At 43.9% G+C, this 15,681-nt stretch overlaps 1 protein-coding gene across 1 annotated transcript; it reads left to right on the forward strand.

Annotated features, from left to right (window-relative positions):
* ppm1j (protein phosphatase, Mg2+/Mn2+ dependent, 1J) lies at window positions 1–15,681 on the forward strand. Its single transcript, XM_070959133.1, has 10 exons — window positions 1–530; window positions 6,926–7,040; window positions 8,769–9,098; window positions 10,573–10,685; window positions 10,916–11,000; window positions 11,266–11,384; window positions 11,615–11,678; window positions 11,996–12,103; window positions 13,331–13,482; window positions 14,328–15,681. Exons 1-10 carry the CDS (start codon window positions 268–270, stop codon window positions 14,473–14,475), a joined length of 1,497 nt encoding a protein of 498 aa, XP_070815234.1. The 5' UTR covers window positions 1–267; the 3' UTR covers window positions 14,476–15,681.

Below are 15,681 nucleotides of genomic sequence, written 5' to 3' on the forward strand. Positions count from 1 at the left end.
GCCTTCCGAGAGGAGATACAGCCATCTGCCGGATTACTGCCGACACGCAGACACTGAGGGTTTTATTCTGTTTGAATGAGGAAAACATCGCGTCTGCCTGTCTGAAAGCTGTCACATGGGGCCAAGGAGGAAAAAAAATCGCTTCCTGAAATGATCCTCGTCACCGGCACTGTGTATTGTTTTTTTTGTTTTGGTTTTTCCTCCAGCGTAACATCGCGCCGCGTTTAATTTTACCGTCCGGATCTTTTGGCCGAGTGTTTGGCGCCGATGATGATCAGCAAAGTTAAAAACGCGATGTCCACTCTGGTGGGAGGGATGATGCCGCACGGACACCACCACCACCACAACCATCACTCAGGTGGCGGCCAGACCTGCGGACCGGACAGCCTGCCGCCGCGCTTCCCTTACGGCCGGCCGGATTTCTTGGACCTCACCCCGGAGCTCCTGCAGTACTCCACCGAGCACGCATCGCGGCCGGTGCTCACGTTAAAGAGAGACAGCAGGCTTCCCTGGCGGACGGGATACGCAGAGTGAGTGGGTCAATGCAGTCATTCACGCAACGTCCGCAGAAATCATTGGCATCACCAGATATTGTGATTTTATGAGCCTATTGTCCTGATGAGTGTCAGGCCTGCGTTGCAGCAGCACCGAGTGCACTGCAGCAGCCAAATGATGGCCATTATGGCCTTTTGCTGTTGTGCACTTTCCACCACGGTGTTTCTCCCCTCAGCTGCTGTGCATGATATTTGGATCAGTGTGTCTGAGCGCAGTAATTAGACAAAACGCTGCCCATCACGACACAGACACGTCTGTGCTCAGTGAGGTTTGACTTAAAGGCTCCTCCTCAAGTCAATTTAAAGAGTTGTGCTACAATTTCCAGGACAGACAAAAGTGAAAGCAGGAAATGTGTACCTGCTCACCAACAAGCCTTTCTGAGAATGATATTTAAAGCATCCTGTAACCTGTCTGACAGCTCAGTTTCTATTGTTTCTCTGAATGTGGCTGGTTGTCTTCCTCGTGTCATATTTATGTTTTTACTTTCATAAAAACGTTTCGCGGCTGCATGAAGTTGTGACTGATGACCATTCACATTTTTTATGAGCTTATGTGCAGAGCTCCTGGTGTCCTTGGTTCTGCGGCGGGGGGGTTTCATACTCCAGTACACCTGCAGTCCTCCCACAGGCCGAAATAAAGCAGCACCATTTCATTCACACCATTGGTCAGGATTTGCTGTTCTGGCGATTCCCGCTGAGGAGAAACACTTTCAGACATTCCTCTCCCCCGGAGGGAGGCGGGGCGGGGGAGTTATGAAGGACTGAATAGCTCCAGTCCTACAGTACAGTATGTGGGCTTTGCCACCGCTGCCTGTAGTCCTGGACCCAGAGTGTGAGAAAAAAAAAAAAAAAAGAAGCTGACTCATGCAGAGTCTCAAGGGGACGAGGTTTGTGACGACAATCGTCTCAGAGGACTGAATGAGAGGGGTCAAACGAGGACGCTTTCATGTCAAAGGGGAGGTCAGCGTGTGGGAATGCGCTCCGTCATCAGTGCTGTCATCTGCATTATGCCTCATGTTGCTTTGATATAAGTGACCGAAGCCGTAATCACAGCATTAGCAGTGCTGTTTACAACACAACCTAATCGGCTGATCTGCTCATGCATCAGCTGCCGGTGCTCATTTAGCACAGAGAGCCAAAAAATCCACATCCATCAGTGTTGAATTATCACACTGTGAGCAGACAAAACTCTCCAGCTGACACAAATCCACCCCTGGAAACATCTGGAGATCAGGATTCTGCCCACTCTCTAACAAGCAGCACTAATGCCACATTGTTGCTGTAATCGGGGCATAAAAGTTGGACACTTGCATGAATATACGGCCGTCTTTATTTGGGATTGGCTGAGTTATTCATTCACTCACACCCAGCTGACGTCTGGCTCTGGTGAAACTATTCAGAGCTGTCAGAAGGTGTGAAATGAGCTGTGATGTGTGTGGACTGATGGAAACGCGGATAATTAAGCTGCACAGCATCACTTCAAATCAATCCAGCTGAAATTATGATCTTCACAGAGCAGCATTTATCTATTGGAGCATCTTTCAGCTGCGTCGCTGTCGTCACCTCTTGTGTAGTAGGAATCAGGAACAATGGCCAAAACAGTGTACAGAAGGTGGATGCCGTCCAGTTGGAGGCTGCCCTGCTGGCTTCCATTCAGACTCTTTTCCACTTTGATTGCACTTAATTAGTGTCTGTCTGTCATTGTGGGTAATGAGGATTCATGGTCCTTGTCACTGGGTTAGTTTGCGTCACACTAATCCAGCAGGCTTTTGGTATGTTTTCACTCGTTTTGCACAGATTACGGTCGTAAAAGGTGAACCTGAGATCTGTCTGCAGATTTAGCAGGGCACAGGCTTAGGATGCTCGGCGTAATGAGTCTAATTGGTGCTGTAACACTGCTGTACAGCATTGTGTCAGCATAAATGTGTGAGTGCACTGATGATAAGACACTCAAAGGTGCTTTTTTAGTTATTTAATACATTTTAATATGGAGGCAAGCCTCCAGGCGTTGGCACTGAGATCATCAGAGTGAATGTGAGGAAGCTGTGTTAGATTCATTTTGGAAATGTTTTTTCTGGATATATTCTCTTGATTTTAAGCCAGGATAAGCATGGAAAAGCATGGAAAAACTCATATCTATAACATCATATATACTTGATTGTTGCCAAGATATAGGAATTCTTAATAATAATATAGAGAGCGGAGAGACTTTTTATTGTTCATGTTGAAGAGAAGGCAATCCATGATTCTGTTGTCCAAGTGATGTAGTGGCTGCAGTTCCTGGTGCACTTAACATTGAATGTGCAGTAGCTCTTTAATTAAAGCAGCTATAATCAATATTTTTATGAGCAGTGGATCAAATGTCAATGTGGAAGCAGTGTGTTATATGAGAGGTGTCGCCTGTAGACAAGCTGCCACTCCCCTCTGTTTTACAGCGCTGATAGTGAACTTCGGCTCATTGTTTAGCTGTCCGGTCCACAGCCTTCCAGTTTTGGTTCCTCCTCACTGCTCTCATAGCAACATTTTCGGCAGAAGCAGGCAGCTGTTTTTAGCGAAGAGGTCTGAAATACCACCGCACACTATCTGCTCAGCCCCAAACAGCAGACCAGTTAGAGGCTAGCTGATGAGCTTAGTGGAGCATTTAGCAGCTAAAAAGCCAGATATTTCCTTCACGAGTTGGTGGAGACCAAAAATAGAGCTCAAAGAGAGCTAAAATTGGACTTGGATCATCAGTTGGCAGAAACTTGACTCCAAATGAATGATAATGTTGCTCCACAACTGCTTGGTGCTAACAAGTGGCCAAACACGTCCAGTTTAAGAACATGTTGATCCAGGAAAAAGACACTTTATTGCTTTGTATGTTTTTTAGCTGGAAGTGAGAAGCACAGACAAGCAAATGAACTAAAGCACTTTCAGTCTTTGAGGTAGTTAATAGCTGCAATGTTGAACACTCGCTGTGTGTTACCACACCGCTCAGTGAAAGGAAGATAATTATTTACCTGCTTTCTGTTTATATCATCCAGTCCTGACAGTACTCTGTGTCCAGACCCTAAATTAATGGTGAGACACAGTTTACAGGTTGCAGCTCGTTTGTAATTACAGCACCCGCATTGTGTTCTGAGCAAGTTACTGCAGTACCTGTTATTATTGCACTGGGGATTTGTCTTTGTCAGGTCTCACCTGCCAGTTCTCATTTCAGTGTTGCACCATGTTTCTTGCGAACATGACGGGCAACTTCCTCTCCCTGAAAAGGAATTCAGAATATGACTCGACAAATTCTTAAATGTTCCACAAGCTGTTAGGATTGTTCAAGGCCTGCAGCGTTTGTCGAGCTGCCGCCTCCACCTGATGTAGCGCAGTTCAGCAGCAACCATCTCTTTCACATTCAGTTAGTGAAAATCCTCTCACAGTCCACGCTTTTACTCTCATATGTGTAAGTATTGTGAGCAGAGGGATTAGCGACTTGCCCACAGGCCAGAAACACGTACACAGTTTTTATTTGAAGCATTATATTGACCTCAAGTGATGCAAAAATCACAAGCAAACACACACCATTTTCAGAAAGCTCCCATTTTTCATAGAAAATTATCAACTCCAAATCTGAAAGGATGATTTCAGAGGTGTCTTCATTCACTGGATTACATGCACCGCTGATGTGCGTCTGATTGAACCACAAAGCCGAGCGTCACTAAAACAGCCTTTCCTGAGTTGCAGGGACTCACAAGATGAGGGGAATTGCAACATTTTTAACCACAGCTTCATGTTGTATTGGAAAAAGTTGTAACATCACCAAACTTGACGGTCGTTTTCATCCAACCTATGACGTTTAAGGGCGCAGAAGCCGCACTTAGAGAATTCACGGGAACTCTCAGCTTCCTCTTTTGAACTTTTCTTGCATAATGTAGTATACAGTGAAAGGTTTCACACACAGAAATCTTGTCTTACTGAACATGACCAGTGTGGTTTTCAGTCACAAGCTGTGGAAACATATGACCGAAACGCAGATATGTGAAAGAGTCAAGTCACATTATAGGAAGCCTTGAGCTCCTGGTTTAGAATCACATCCTCCCACGCAGCCGACATTATGTTCAATTATAGCTCATTGAGCGCATGTGACTGTGTTCAAAACACAGAATGATTGCAACGCATGCAGAAAGAAGTCCAAATGTTAAAGAGGTTCATGGTTTCCAGTCCAAATGGGACAAGCTAACCGTCCCACCAGCCTGTTTCATTCAACATTACTACACAGCTTTATTATTATGAAACATGTTTAAAAGGCCACAATATGAAAAAGTAACATTATGAGACAAAACATCATAACAGGTATCGTGGTGGCCATTTTTTCAGCCAGCCTAACGTACTGCAGTGGAAGCCTCCAATGGCTGATGGAGCAGATGCGTCCAATAACAGCAATTAAATAACATACTCTGTGTTTGGTGCCAAATTTGAGCCTTGGCAGAAAGTTTAGACGACTATCAGGTGACATTAAATTCTTCTCTGTCATTAGTCGTAATGCAGGGAGCGCAGTGCAGGACACTGTGGTGCCTGTCCACTGCTTTCAACTGATTAGAAAGTGAAAGGCTTTTTATAATCCAGATTTGGCCAGCAGAAGCATTTTGTGCTTCGTATTTGCTGCTCTCCAATATCAAAGCGGCCATTTTCTGTAATGATAGTGATCGGCTGAACTATTTGAAAAGTGAGAAGTCAAAGGTATCACGTCGATGAGATCTTCGCTCTGGATGTCTCTCGGCTCCTTTGTTTGACTGTACTATTTCCTCCTTCACTCGCTGCCTGTCTCCCTTTCATTTTTGGTCTTTTTCCGTTCCTCTGATGATCCTGGTCGTAACCGATGAATGAATAATCCCTCCCGCAGAAGTTTCAGTGGGAATCTTAATGACGGAGCTTGAATTAATGGAATTGCGCAATAGATATTGTGCTGTATTATCCAGCTAATGTGGCATTTATCTATAATTGAAAGTGAAAATGTTACATAATGTGCCAGCATGAGGTCCAAACTGCAGCTGTCCAAGTTAGCCTCATGTGGCAGCTTAAAGGACCGTGCGAGTGGATGTTTGCATGTTTGCAACAGATCACATACACTTTACTCCACAGCTAATCATTTTGAAAACATGTTGTGTTGTACATTTTGGATGCATTTTTCCCTCTATTCAAGGCCGCTATTAGTTTCCATCCACTCCAGTTGAGCGTGAAAATCAATTAGCTGATCCTTGAGACAAGCTTGAGTTGTGTAACATGTCAAAATGTCATTGCATCATTTCAGGCAGCTATTTTCTGCTTAAAAGCTTTAAAAAAGCCACTATAACACTACCTGCTCAGCAGCAAGCAGCAGAGACTAGCTGGTGAACATAGTGGAGCATTTAGCAGCTAATGAGCCCAATATTTCCCCTCAGGAGTCAGTGCAAACCAAAGGAAGAGCAAAAAGAGAGTGACTAATATTAATCAGGTGGCCAGAAATGCAACTCCAAGTTCTCCACATGAAGACATGTCAGTGTTAAGATGTCCTAGAGCCTGGAGCTCCATCTTTCAGAGGACTGTGGACTCCAACATTGTACCTGTGGAAGAGTATAATGAGTTCATCCTGGTTGCCCCGTGGTGATGAAATGTACGGAAAGCATTACTGAATTTGATGTGAGGAGCAGCATGTTTTAAAGCAGCTGCACTCTGTTCTAGACAAGTTCCTGCAGCACCTTTTATTATTGCACTGGGGATTTGTTTTTGTCAGGTCTCGCCTGTCAGTACTCATTTCAGCATTGCACCATTTTTCTTGCAAACACAACAAAACTTCCTCTGCTGGAAAAGGAATTCATAATGTGACTGACGAATTCTTAAAATTTTCCACAAGCTAGGGATGAAGACTTTGTAGCTGGCCTGCAGGGTTTGTCGAGCTGCCCACCTCCACGTGACGTAGCACAGGGATTTATCTTTTCTGCATTCAGTTTGTTAAAATCCCCTCAAACAGTCCACGCTTTTACTCTGAAATGTGCGTGTTATTGTATTTCCACAGTTTCCTGCCTCTTCACCACTCTTTCCACCATTGTTCTGCATTGGTACCTCCAGTGAGCACCACTGCAGCACACACTGGGATGGAAGCCGCTGGAGTATGAAACAGTGCATTACTCTAAAGCCATTATCCTCCACAGGCATCAGCTCATAATAAAAACACTTAATCCCTCCTGCAAGTTCCCTCCGGGACATGACTCCATCCTGCCCCACTTTTCTTTCCTTACTGCTGGACTCTCTCCATCTTTCTGGCTGCTATTATGTTTTCATGTGGTTAGAGGAGTGAGAGCAAACATTATAAATCATCCGACTGCATTCTCACCTTTCTTCCTCACCTCTCTCTCCATCAGGGTGATCAATGCGGGGAAGAGCATGCTGAACGAAGACCAGGCCTCTTGTGAGAAGCTGTTTGTGAAGAGGCCGAGCGGCAAACACCGTAACTCCACTCTGGTGGAGGACAACGGGGTGAGCGAAGGGGCACGAGTCAGTGAATGAGGCAGCAAATGTCTGGTCAACGGCTGGAAGCTCCAATAAACAATTAGTGATAACGCTTTTAAATCATCAGTCAGACATCAGTGACTCCTGGATGTCACTGAAAGGCAACATAGTCTGAGCTGTAGTGCATTAAAATACTAAATGCATCTGTGTACAAGCTGTAGTTATCTGATACCCGACAGTGGTGCCATCCTATTTGGTATTGATGGATGTTACTTGCAATTCCCCTCCAGTCCTTCTGGGACTTATTATGTTTCACTATGTGTACTATCATTCAGTTGCGTCTGGGATATCCATCACTGTTGTTCATCACTACAAAGCAAAGCATCAGAAAGAAGTCCCAGCGGTTAAAACATATATAAGATAAGCATTTTTTGGAACGTTTGTATGTTTAGCCTCAGCTTTGTCGTAAAAAAGATTAAACTGCAAAGACTTCAGAGTCCCAAAAAGGGCCCAAAATAATTCTTCTACTTTAATTTTATCTCTTTGTCTAAACTGGTTGAGTCTGTTTTTTCTCCCTTCTTACTGGTTTAGTTGACCCTCATAGCTCCTAGTTTTTAGCCAGCAGCAGCTGTCTTTAGTAATCCGCTGTAAGATACTTACCCAGCACTAAAAGGCAAATAGAGACAGTTAGCGACTTGCTGGCGAACATAGTGGAGCGTGCCGCAGCTAGAGGACCAGATATGTCAATCAGGTTGGTGGAGACCAAAAACCAAGCTAAAAGAGATGATAATGGGCATTCATCAGGTGGCAAACATGACTGCACAGGCCAAAGACTTGTTCCTCAGTGACTGTACTCCTGTAATCTTTCTAAACACATTCACTCTTCAGGTCAGTATATCTAATTTTGCACCTGTTTCCATCACTTTTGGAGACGTTACATTCACTTCCTGGAGGCTCATCCTAATCATAACCATAACCAGTACTTGCCTAACACTTAACCCAAGTGTTCATACTGAAATTTAATCACATTACCTGGACTTGCATTTTGTCCCCATAAGGAAGGCGATTCCCCACAATGTGACTGTAATACACGGACACACACACACACACACACACACACACACACACACACACACACACACACACTCTCGTCCTTTATGTGGTGTAAATGAATTACATCATCCCATGTTGCACCCCTCCCCCACTGGAGTCTAGCATCAGAGGGGTAAGCCTGTTCATCTGTTAGTTTGTCAGTCGGGCCAACTCTGCTTGTAAACATGTCCGCGAACACAAAGGCAGCAACGCTTTTCCATGACCCATTACATCATGGTAGATCAGCAGAAGCCCAGGGATGAGGATGTTTTCCCTCATCTAGATCCTGTTTGAGCAAATATCACAGAATGCTTGTTTCACTGAAGGTTCACGTTACTTAATTTTTAGGATTTTTTTCTGCTGTTCTGTTGCATTTTGAGCCGTATAAATCATGAAAAGTAAAGCTCACAATTAGATTTTTGCCAAATTTCCCGTAATATTACATAATCTAGATTCACTGAAGCTGTGGTTCAGACCTGAAATGAAAGAAACATATTGCTTAGTGTTGCAGATGTCACCAGCTACAGCCAGAGCCTGTAAACCCTCACAAATCTGTGCCGTCTGCTCAGAGCTGTAATCTCATGGAAGATCTTTGAAATCATAACGGTAGGAGCTATTCATTTTCTTTATTTCTAAATTGTTATGTTTGTATGATTTTTTTAGGATGGCACAGGAATCCCCCTTCACTTCTGGGGCGTGTTTGATGGACACGCAGGTTCCGGAGCCGCCATCATGGCTTCCAAGCTTCTTCACCGCCTCATCAGAGACCGTTTAGGAGAAATCTGCCACCTGCTGGAGAACCCCAACAGCGCTCCTCCCATTTGCCTGGCCAAGAACGGCAGCCCGTACCAGGCGGAGACAAAGAAGGGAGCCGCACAGGAACCAGAGGACCCAGACGCTATCAGCGACTCGTCAGTGCGCTTTCACATGGAGAAGGTTGTCAGCCTGGAGAGCCTGGTGATGGGCGTCATAGAGACCGCCTTCACACAGATGGTGAGCAGATGATAACGAGCAGTCTGTGCGAGAAAACAAGGGAATGGTGCTCTGCATTTTTAGGGCTGCACGAGGCAGTTTTGCACATTTTGTGTCTTCAAACAGCAACATTACTCAAAATTTTAACTTCAGTTCGCAGAAAACACTTTAGACTTATCATCTTAGCCGGTCTGTTGTGATTTGCACCAAAGGTCACCAACAGGAGATGCAGAAAGACCTTATTTTAGTGGTTTTCTCTCACATCTTTTTTAGCCATGCTAGTGATGGCAGCGTCAGTGAGTCTGTCATTAACGTGCTGCCAGAAGATGAATCCTAATACCTTTAGTGAATCACTGACTTTGACTCTAGTGTCACCAGCTGGTCAGTCGTTTAACTTATCCAGTCAAATATCTCAACGTCCACTGGACAGACACTCCTAGTTCCAGATACTGCATCCCAGAAGTGCATGTTTTTAACTCTGCAAAAGTACAGTAAGTATTAGCGTTAAATGTAGTTAAAGTACCCAAAGCAAAAAATGCTCATCATGCAGAATGGCATGTTTCAGAATAATGTATTTTATGTTATTGGATTTGAATTATTGATGCATTAATGTGTTCATCACGTTAATGTTAAAGGTGGTTTAATTACTTTTATGGTTGTCTGCGGGGTGAAGTTCCCCTCTGGGATCAATAAAGTTTAATCTTAAGTTTAATCTTTAATTATATTACATCAGTATTTATTTGTAAATCTCTGCATATCTCAAAAACTAGTGGATGCATTGCGATGAAATGTGACACACTCATTCATGCCCTCCTGATGATGAATTTTAATAATTTAGGTGATCCCTTTATTTGTCATCTAGCACCATCATCAGGTTCAAATTTCACTGTGTCAGGGTGCTTTGGTAGCTGAATGGTTATGGCACATGTCACATGGCTGCATTGTCACCACAATATCATCGGTTCAGTTCCAGCTGGTGACTTGTGTTGCATGTCACACACTCCCTCTCGCTCCCCTGTTTCCTGTCTGCTGATACTATCCAATAAAGGTGAAAAATGTCACTTTATCCAGTCCTAAATGTCTGCAAAACTTTCCTGTCAGCCTCAGCAATCCTTTGTGCTTACTGCTGATTAGATGACGCTAACATGCTAACATGCTAACCTGCTAAACTCAGGTGGTGAACACTGTAAATATTCTAAGTACACGGTGACATTGTTGGCAGAGCTGAACACACTCGCCCTCGTGCAGTCAGTAAGCTCATAGTGAATCTTCTCTGATGCAACCGCTGTCTGGTTTAGATGATACTGATAATAACCCACAGCCGAGGTAATGCATTCTTCAAAGCCTCTTTGTTTCTCTCCGTCTGCAGTGCTGTTTTATTTTGAGCATGAATATGTATGAAGGAAATAATGAGCCGTTCTGGGTGGTGCACCGTGAAACCGCTGAGGTTTTGTGCCTTTTTCTTCTTACTTTGATATTTCTCTTTTTATTTCAGGATGACCTGATTGAAAAGGAAAAAGCGTCGTATGCCATCTCTGGTGGGTGCTGTGCCTTAGCTGCCATTCATCTGATGGGGAAACTCTACGTGGCCAATGCTGGAGACAGCAGGTGAGAGGAGTGGAACAGTATTCTGCTGCAGAAAACAAGATAAATGAAATGAGCTCTCCGATGTACAGCGTATGCGCCTCTGCATGCATGGCCAGTCTGGTCAGATACAGTAGCTTCTTGCGCCCCCTGGGGTTCACTTTGCACACTGCAGCATCATATTGTGTAAAATAAGATTCTGTCTGTGTGAACCTTCCCACTCCTGTCTCCCCTCCCTCTCCCTCTCTCTGCAGGGCGATAATCATCCGAAATAATGAAGTTATTCCCATGACTAATGAATTCACACCTGAGTCAGAGAGGCAGCGGCTACAGTATCTGGTATTCTTCTGTCTTCTACGTTACGCATGGCAAACACAGTTCACAAACGGACACCGTCACCTGTTTTAGTAGCTGGTTGTAGTTCTGAGTCACAGAGTGGGTGGATGATGCTGCTTGCTGCTAAAACAGGGAGCTGCTTTGTGCCTTCGGTGTACTGCAGGCCTTCTGTGCCATCTTACAGCTTGTCTGACAGACGTTCAGGCTTAATTACAGCCTTTTATTCTGTAGTTTGATGCGACCTGCTCCATTTTGTGTGTCACTCCAGGGCTTCCTGAGGCCAGAGCTGCTGGGTAACGAGTTCACTCACATTGAGTTCCCTCGTAGGATCCAGCACAGCGAGCTGGGCAAAAAGATGCTCTACAGAGACCACACCATGACTGGCTGGTAAACCTTTTTAATCACATTTCTGACAGTTTATCACTTTTCATGAACACTTCACTCTGTACTGGCCGTCCTGTGATTGTTCAGAGAAGTTTGGAGCATTTAGGAGAAACAGGAGAAGCTAAAAACCAGCGAATTGTGGTTTATTATTGTTGCTCTAAACGATTCATTACTTCTGAAAATTGTCTTGCTTCAGTAATGTACTCTGAGATCTGTCTGTTGTTGTGTTGTAGGGCTTATAAAACAATCATTGAAGATGATCTGAAATTCCCCCTGATATATGGAGAGGGTAAAAAGGTAAGAAACAGGAACAAAAACAATGTTTTTTATTTGATGCACACCCTTTTGGAGAGATTAGATATGAGGATGCTGACATTTTCTGCTCAGTGTTGACATAATCGTGATATCTGCATCCGTCTGGGCAGAAATGAGACTCAACATTTTCATTATAGTCCGAGAGAACATGGTCTTCATCTAATAATCCCTCATAAGTGGATTTTCCTAGAACCGGATCACATCCTGAAACAGTAACCTACTTTACTGTGTGTGTGTGTGTGTGTGTGTGTGTGTGTGTGTGTGTGTGTGTGTGTGTGTGTGTGTGTGTGGTTTTTCAGGCACGCGTCATGGCGACAATCGGAGTGACCCGAGGGCTGGGAGATCACGACCTGAAGGTGTACAACTCCAACATTTACATCAAGCCCTTCCTGTCATGCGTGCCTGAGGTGAGTGAGGAGTCGGAAGCAGCGGCGGGCGTCAGCGCTGCCTGAGGAGTCGCCTCAGCATCGCTGCGTTAGCCAGCTTGAATCCTTTAGGTTCTCATCTGAACAGCCTCTGGGCCTCACTTTGTTGGCTGTGCAGACTCAGATACAGTGCAAAGAAGCAGTTTTAATTCAGTCCAGCGGTGATTTTTCCACCTTTCATTGAAAGATATTTCACACAAGAAGGAGAAAATAAACGAACAAAGCGCAGGAACCGAGTGTTGTACGCATATCTTACTGTACAGTTAATGGCCATATTGTGATGTGTTCAGCTTCTCTGATTTTTTGGGAAAGGTCTCCCCCTTATTCCTCAGGGAAAACATCTTTTTTTTCTAAGTCCATCTGTTGTGGAGCGTCCATTTTGTACCAATTTTTATTGGTAACATTTTCGCAGGCATTCAGTTATGATCATCCTCCTTGATAATCCTCATCATCCTTGATGAGTTAGTTATTAATCAAAGATACAATATTTAAAAAAGCACAGAGGCTTGTGGGAGGCTTTCATAGTTTCATTTGTCCTTAAACGCAACAGTGCGAACAACGCTCGTCATCAGGCTGCCTCATACACACAAACCTCTCAATGTGCGACGCCTTCTTTTTTGTTTTTTTGCCGTCGAGAGGGCACTTTTGTGAATATAACATCTTGTCTTTAGGGATCCAAACCTAAAATGACTCTTCAGGTTCTTAACTGTGGAGCTTTCACTGGATAAAAAGTATTTTTTTATTTCCTCCACACAATAATCCCTGGATATCTAAATAAATATTTGGTTTCAACATCAAATTACATCTTCAGTTCATTAAATCTCTGTAATTCTCCGTGTGCTCTGCTGTTGGACACACAGAGTTAAAAATACTCTCGGCCTCGTGTTCAATTTTGTTTCTCACTTCCTGTTCAAGCACTTCTCAGATCAGCGTTACAGGAATAACATCTGCCCTCTGTTTCTTAACCTTGAACGTATCCCGCTTGTATGTCTCTCTAAATAAGTGGATCAGAACATGTGAATGAACATGAGCAGCTTTACCGCCGTAAATGGAGGTTATGCCCCTTTCATGCCAGCATACATCTGCTGATCCTCCAGCACTAAACGCACAGGCACAACATGGTCACTGCCTTCTTTATGCCAAACAGTTTTCCAAATTATGACAGCAGGATGGACAGAAGATGATCGGAAATGTGTCTTTCTGCCGCAGGTGAAGGTTTACAACGTGGACGAACACAAACACGGCCCGGACGACGTCTTGGTCATGGGCACAGATGGACTGTGGGACGTGACGACGGACAGGGAAGTTGCAGATGCTGTGTCAGCCTACTTATCCTGCTGTGACCCCTCTGATCCCATGAGGTCTGCAGCCTGACAAATAATCCTTTACATTAGGAAGCTGTTCTGCTTTATGTTCTGTGACGTGAATGTGTTCAGGGAAACAACATGAAAGCTACCGTTTGACAAACCCACTGCAATGTTTAACATCACTTCTGTAGTACTCACTGCGTCCACTAGGTGGTGACAAATCCTGCTCATAGTCAGAGTATTGAATTAGTTTCAGCTTCACACCTTACATGAACTGCAGCACTCATTTTGTCATCTGTAATAACACACACACATTTAAGTGTGTGTTAACATACAGTATTGTAACTTTTCGTCTATATGCCTAACATCACATTATAGTATGTTAAAAATCATTGATTAAATGCTTATATACTGCTTATATACGTTAATGAAATGAAAAAGAGGTCTCCAATCCACAAGCAATTATCCAATCATAAGGTTAATGGTCATTATAATCATAATTATGACAATCAGAGTAAGTTTAATTCATAAAGCACCTTTCGTACAAGGAATGCACGTCACATATAGAATGAACATAAAAACATACATAGAATCATAGCATAAAATCAAGCATAAAAACAAGTAAAACAGATTAAAATGACTGTGGCTGTGTTTCTCCAGGCCCTTTAAAGTTTAACTTTCAGATGAATTAAGTCAGAAAGTGGAACCATTTTTAGTGACCTTTGTAGAAAAAGCAAGCTTCACTTGATCGAATGTCAATCTGTATTTTGTGTGTGTGTGTGTGTGTGTGTGTGTGTGTGTGTGTGTGTGTGTGTGTGTGTGTGCGTGTGCGCGTGTGCGTGTGCTGGTCTTAAACTGCACTGTGTCTCATCGTAATCGCTGCCCTCTGTGCTACGCAGGTATACGCTGGCGGCCCAGGACCTGCTGATGAGGTCACGAGGAGTGCTTAAAGAGCGCGGCTGGCGCCTCCCCAATGAAAAACTGGGCTCAGGCGATGACATCACTGTGTTTGTCATCCCATTGGCCGGGCACGAGGTAGAGACATGACAAGGTGCTGCCGCCACCGCAATGACTCCCTAAACCCTGGTCAGACGGTGGGTGGGGTGGGGGTGGGGGGTCGGGAAAAGAAAACACCTTCATCATCGAGAAGACTCGGGTTTGAGCAGCACCTTCATCAACCCGCTAGACTGGACCCAGTCCCAGCCGCTTCCCTTCAACCCAGTCATGTAACAAAAGATTTCCAGTGACGTTATACGAGAAGTCACGCTCGCTCTCCCCGACCTGCTGTTTGTGACGGTTGCCAGTGAGAATTAAACCCTTGTAGTATTTTTCTTTCCTGTTTATGTTCAAGGCTGAACCGCTACTCAATCCTCTGATGGGATTGTTCATTTTCATGTCATGACCTAAATGTAACTCTGTTTTGTTAACAAAAAAAAACAAAAAAAACAAAGGAAAGAGATAAGAAAAAAGCAGTCGTGCAGAAGAGAATGTGAGGAAACCAAAGAGATGCGTTCATGGCATAAGGATGGAAGTCTGTAAAAATAAAAAGATAAAAGATAAACAAAAAAATCATTAGATTCATGTCTGTACATTAAAGAAGCATGTGGGAGTAGAAACAGAGGAACGGGCCCTTTTCTCTGCCGCTGGACCTCCTTTTTAACGATGAATGAATGGCGACGCCTTGTTGCACATGCTCTGTGGTAGCCTGCTGATCTGTGATACCTTTTCATTGAATGTGCTCATAGATGTTTTCTTTTCTTTGTGGCATCCCGGAAACAAGACCACAGCGCCACACTTCAGCGAGAAGAAAATGACGAAGGAGCATTTGTTTGATTATGTACATGTTTCCATTATCTAAGCCTGGGGGGAAAGTAATGTGCTCTCGTGGATGTCTCGGTATACAGTGGGATGTGATGATCGTCACACATTATGCCTTATTAAGAGATGAAAGGGACTCGAGAGTTTTTGTCTTCAGATGCACTAAATTCGATCCTCGTAGAAGTGGCAGAGAACAGTGTATGCCCTTAAATGTACCATATACCTCTTTTGTACCATTTTTGTTATGTCACGTCGTTGTTTAGATCATTCATATATTTTTAAAGGCCGCTTCGGTTGGAAGCCGCTTCAGAAGTTTTATTTTTATGTTTCTGTCCATCGCTGTTTGTTTAGAGAGGTGGTTTGTCCTGTGAGCTACCGAGATGTGAGGTAGAGGGATGATGTGTTCCAGTTTAGAAATAAATCAGATTTTTCCCA

Source organism: Chaetodon trifascialis, chromosome 3 (assembly GCF_039877785.1).
Source record: "Chaetodon trifascialis isolate fChaTrf1 chromosome 3, fChaTrf1.hap1, whole genome shotgun sequence".
Taxonomy (NCBI): domain Eukaryota; kingdom Metazoa; phylum Chordata; class Actinopteri; order Chaetodontiformes; family Chaetodontidae; genus Chaetodon; species Chaetodon trifascialis.